This window comes from Triticum urartu, chromosome 5, assembly GCF_003073215.2.
Source record: "Triticum urartu cultivar G1812 chromosome 5, Tu2.1, whole genome shotgun sequence".
Classification (NCBI taxonomy): Eukaryota; Viridiplantae; Streptophyta; class Magnoliopsida; order Poales; family Poaceae; genus Triticum; species Triticum urartu.
The window spans coordinates 461,986,501-461,991,692 of record NC_053026.1 but is presented as its reverse complement, the minus strand read 5'-3'; the positions used below and the strand labels follow the sequence as shown (position 1 = coordinate 461,991,692).

Here is a 5,192-nt window from a genome sequence, read left to right as displayed (position 1 = left end):
AGAAGTGGAAGATCATACGGTGGGACGGTAGTCGGAGGTGTTGGTGGGGCTGACAGAACATGAGGATCGGAAGGCGTCAATGTGAGCCTGGCACTTGGCGCGATCACCCTTGTTCTCTTCCAGGCACTTGCGCAATGCCTCCACGTCGCACCCTGGAGCCGCCTTCTTCTCATCTCCCCGTCTACCACCAGCACCATTTGCTACCACAGCCGCCGCTGCCCAACCTTGAGTTATCATCACGGATCAGAAGGACCAGTCTGTACCCACCCTGTGATAATCAAAAGGTAAACACAATTATTTAAATGTTGAATGTACTTTTGGCATATTTAAGATTCAGAAGTTGCTCCTCTGGGTCTCTCAGTAACCAACATGCATCTGCCTTAATCTATGGTTATCCCTGATGGAGCAAACGATCTGGAATGCATATGCACTAAAATCTGACCCCTGATCAAGAATTTGACTAATAAAGACACAAAATAGAAGGTCGCTACTCCCTCGTCCTAATTATAAGATGTTCCAAAACAATTCTGATTCGGATGTATATAGATGCATTTTAGTGTGTTTGTTCACTCATTTCAGTCCGTATGTAGTCCATATTGAAATATCCAAAACATCTTATAATTTACTCCCTCCGTCCCCAAATATAAGTCTTTCTAGAGATTCCACCAAGTGACTACATACGGAGCAAAATGAGTGAATCTACACTCTAAAATATGTCTACATATATCCGTATGTTGTATTCCATTTGAAATGTCTAAAAAGACTTATATTTAGGAATGGAGGAAGTAGAACGGAGGGAGTACATCATGCCATTTTATCTGCTTATCCACTAGTTTGTACTCTTTATGTTGAAAATCTCATCTAATCCAACTTCTAAAACTCCATTGTGTCTTAATGGCAGAAAAGACTGAAGACCATTAAAAGTTTAAAAATCTTGATGTTAAGTTTTTATCTCATTCAGGAAGATGTTAAAGGTTAGACGAGTCTGACAACAGATTTTAACATTTACACAGTTACACAGGAACTAAGCACAAACTGAGTTATGGTGGGCTTTCTAGACATCACGAGTAGCTTAATCTGCATTGGTATGATGTACACTAACATTAACGAATATTCGTAATTGTGCATATGTATCCAGTTGAGATCATTGTCTGGAAGAAACTGGCTGCTGCTGTGCTTGTAAACCCATCTTCAGTAAAGATTACCATCAATCATAAATCCCTGATAATTTTATTTACCAACTTACGGGCTACAAATTTGAAGAAGATACTCTCACATTTAGTTTCACCAACTGACGCGAGCCACTGAGATGTGTTAAATTTGTCATTTTATTAGTACCGTCCCACTACAGCTAACTCACGGTTATGTATCTTTATCATGGCGAGTTACATAAGTGACCTTCACTGGATAAAAGAAATGTCAGCTGAGTAAGAACTCCCTCCGTTCTAAAATAGATGACTCAATTTTAATACAAAGTTAGTACAAAATTGGGTCATCTATTTTGGAACAGAGGGAGTACTATTTTAATTTTCAATCTCTTAATGCCCCGGCTTCTCCGGCGAGGCATAGCCTCTCCCCGCTCTACCTCCCTGTTCCCCGGGGGAAAGCTCCCCCCTATACCTGCGCCCCTCTAACCCTAGATGAATCTGCCGAGGCCAACGTATATAAACTGGTGGGATTCCTAGTCGCTGGGTGATGCAGGACTAAAAGATGTCGCCGTGTTACCTGAGTGAACGCCCAGCTCCGCCGCGCACTGGTCTCCCTTCCTCCCCTTCCTCCTCCTGATCTCCGGCGGCAGCAGAGGACGAGGGGCCGATGCGTTTCGGGGATGCGGCTTTAAAAAAAATTAAAAAAATTGAGGATCATGCGGCTTTAGTTTTGAGCGCCTGCGCTCGCTTGGGCTGGGCTCAGGCGTCCGTGTCCTCTCCTCTCACTGTATGGGCCTCCAACGGGCGAACGGGCCATGCCCGACGGACGGACCGCACCTCGGGCGGTGCCGACACGCTACGCTACGCGCCCCCAGGGAAGCACACAGAGCGTGGAACCTGCGAAGGAAACGTGGAGCTACGCGTCCCCCAGCAAAGGCACACGAGGAGGCGGCTAAAGCTGAGCCGTCCATGTCCTTCGCTCCTCTTTTTCGTCCCCCTCCTCCACCCGACTCGGCGATATTTCCCCCTCCGCCCGTTCCTCTCCGGGGTCCGGAGGTCCCCTGGAGCCGGGAGACCCCGAGGAGCCACGCCCCCCTCCCGGCCTCCTCCCCGCTCCGGTGCGTGATACCGTGCTTCCTGCCGAATCTCGGGCTCGGTTTCTTGTATTTCTGGCCGGCGTGCTAGCTCTGCTTCGGTTAGGAAAATAGGAACCTAGGAAAGATGCTCTCGACATTTTTTTTGCTGATCCGTGTGTGGGTGAATCTTGGCACGGTTGCCGCTTCGGTTGTAGAGTATCAGTTTCTGTGCAAGATAAGCTGTTGGTGTTCTTGTTGGTTGGTCGGTCGGTCGTTTGCTTTCATCCACCAAATTAATGCTCTCCAGTTCATCATGGGGACGGCTGATTCTTGATCGGCCTTCTTTTGCCGTATGACCGACTGACTGACCAAGATGATCTTCTTGGCTAGCCCATGTAGTCTTCTCCTGTTGGTGACTGTATATAACCTAGTAGCACTCAGACAATTCTGAACCCTTTCGAGATTGATTGATGGTGCAAAAGATTGTTTATTCTTTGTTGTGTCTGCTTTGTTCGTTAGTACTGGTAGTGCTTGTGCACTACTTTGTCTCTCATATACAGATGACAATTTTAGCGAAGGGGTTTCACAACTAATTGCATATTCCTCTGTCTGCCGTTGATCTGAAACATTTCTGTTTTCGTGTCAAATAGAATACACAGCTACTAACTTTGTTGCGCTCTGTATCTGTGGAGAATATTGTGTTTCTCAGATTCCATAGTCTTTAACAATTTATATATTTATGGTACATTGGAATTTTTTTTTTTCGGGTGATGGTACATTGGAATTTAGCAGTGAGTTATTGTATTACTGCTCATGAGAAGCACAATTTTGTTGCTGGTGTTTGTTTATGCACGTTTTGGGGCACTTTATCACAATTCTCTCTGTTCTGGTCTTTAAAATCATTCTCTTGTTCCAAAACTATGTGGTTATTACTCCCATTGAAATAAAACCACAACAATTATTATGGATCGGAGGGATTAGTATTTCTTGTTGCTGGACTGACAATGGAAACAGAAACACTTAGTCTTTTGGTTTTCTGTTTGATAGCCTTATGACGGACAGAGGTGATGGACCAATTGGTAGTCTCCCTGAACATCTCCTTGTAGAAATATTGACTCGGTTACCAACCCACGAGTGGGTCCAAATATCATGTGTCAGCAAGCACTGGGCAAGCATGTTCCGAGGAGAATACTTGTGGCAAACCGCTATTGCAAGGAAATGGCCATCCGCTGGTTTCCGGAAACGCTGGCCTGGGCCAATTCCCAGAGGCTCTGCTAGGAGGTGAGCTTCCAAAGTCTGATATTGTCCTGTCTTCTCCATCATATGATGTTTTTGAAGAATAAAAAAGATTGTCACTTCCTACTATACCTGCAGTATGATTGATTGCTTGTATCTTGTATCAGTTTGGAAAATGTAAAAATAAAATAGAAGTCTCACTTACTACAGTGCATCCAGTATCAATTTAGTCTTATATTACTGCATCTTGTAAACAACATTGTTGTTGGATATACTCTAAACATTTCACTTTGAACTGAACTATGTCTGAAGAAGGGCAAATAATTTGTTTCTCGTATACATACTCACTAGGTCATTATATCAAAGCCATGGAAGTGTAGCTCTCTTTTGTGCCATCCAGCATTTCAAAATCCAATTAAAAATATGAAATGAATCATTTACAGAAGATTCCAAGCACTTTATGTCAGCGAGAACCTTGTACCATCTGGTGGGGAGATTGACGAGCTTGTTGGTCACACATATCTCTATTTAAAAGAACAGCTTGAGCGTGTTGCCATTCCTCCATCCAGCATACTTCATGGCACCATCATTGGTGAGTTGTGTGTTTAAAATGTCAGTCCAAGCATAAAGTTTTTTTACTAGCTTCAGTGCCAACATATTTTAGTTCTGGAGGTCATTAACATTTTCCGAAGATACTAGAACTAAATGTCGGGCAACTAAATCATGTCATATATGGGAGAATTGGGATGCTAATACCTGTATGGCTTTATGAGGAACAAATATTGGATACTATACTGTTGAAAGGAAACTTTACTTGGAATTCTCGGCTGCATCAAGTTGAAAGCTTGGAAAACTATGTAGCACTCCTCTGTACGAGTAAAAGAATCATGTTTTCATATACTATAAGATTCATGTATTGCTTCACACTAGGATTGCTGATACCTCCCATATACTAAAAGGTTGCTCCTTCTCATCTTCTGTACAGATCAGTTCATTGCTTGTGGTAGGACAGGAGAAAAGGCCCATGAACTTGCTTCAAATATATGGATTGCAGTCATTGACAATTTGGAAGAAAACCAGCAGACATTCATGCTCTTAAAACACCTAGCGCAAGAAGGAGATGTAAGAACTCTTCTGAATATGTTTGTTAATTCTCAGAGCAGCAAATAGAAAGTATATTTCCTCGAAAAAAAGTATACTTACTTTCATGTGCCAGTAGAACATCCATTTCTTTGAATGCAAGTAAATACCCCAAATTCCGGGAAAAAAAACTCATGAAATTATCTGGCTGCATTTTCATCAATGCCTGGGTAAATATACATAACTTCCGATTGAATCTTGGGTATGCAGAGTACAGTACTTGCTGATATGAGTGTTTCATGTTCCATTTGCAGTTTTTCCTTCCATTTCCATATTCGAGGTCGTATAAAGTACTGTGGAGGGTGTTTGACAAGCTGTTCACCGACTTCCGTGACTGTTTCAGCGGGGGAGATTACCATGACGCGCTAGCGGGTGCCAAGTCTAGGTTTCAGCCAGTACCTTCTTCATGGCTTGGACATTAGCACACAGCTGTTGTTCTTATTGTGAGTTGTACAATATCTTAGATGTAGCTGCTATACTTCCCCGAGTGAAAAAGTGGATGCCAAAGAATGGCAATTCCACTGGGATGACATTTATATGTTTGGTGACTTGACCGACAATTTCAAGAACGCCAAAATATATGCGATTGTTT

At 43.0% G+C, this 5,192-nt stretch overlaps 1 protein-coding gene across 1 annotated transcript; it reads left to right on the top strand.

The window, feature by feature from the left end:
* Window positions 1-2,102: 2,102 nt before the first annotated feature.
* Window positions 2,103-5,192, top strand: LOC125509845. The gene is made up of 5 exons (XM_048674873.1): window positions 2,103-2,266; window positions 3,272-3,505; window positions 3,904-4,052; window positions 4,446-4,582; window positions 4,855-5,192. Exons 1-5 carry the CDS (start codon window positions 2,118-2,120, stop codon window positions 5,020-5,022), a joined length of 837 nt encoding a protein of 278 aa, XP_048530830.1. The 5' UTR covers window positions 2,103-2,117; the 3' UTR covers window positions 5,023-5,192.

Bases quoted from the DNA above. Each gene is read 5' to 3' on its own strand.
- LOC125509845 (XM_048674873.1), top strand. From the start codon at position 2,118: ATGTCCTTCGCTCCTCTTTTTCGTCCCCCTCCTCCACCCGACTCGGCG. The intron at 4,053-4,445 runs GTGAGTTGTGTG...TCTTCTGTACAG, and splicing joins ACTTCATGGCACCATCATTG to ATCAGTTCATTGCTTGTGGT. The intron at 4,583-4,854 runs GTAAGAACTCTT...TTCCATTTGCAG, and splicing joins ACCTAGCGCAAGAAGGAGAT to TTTTTCCTTCCATTTCCATA.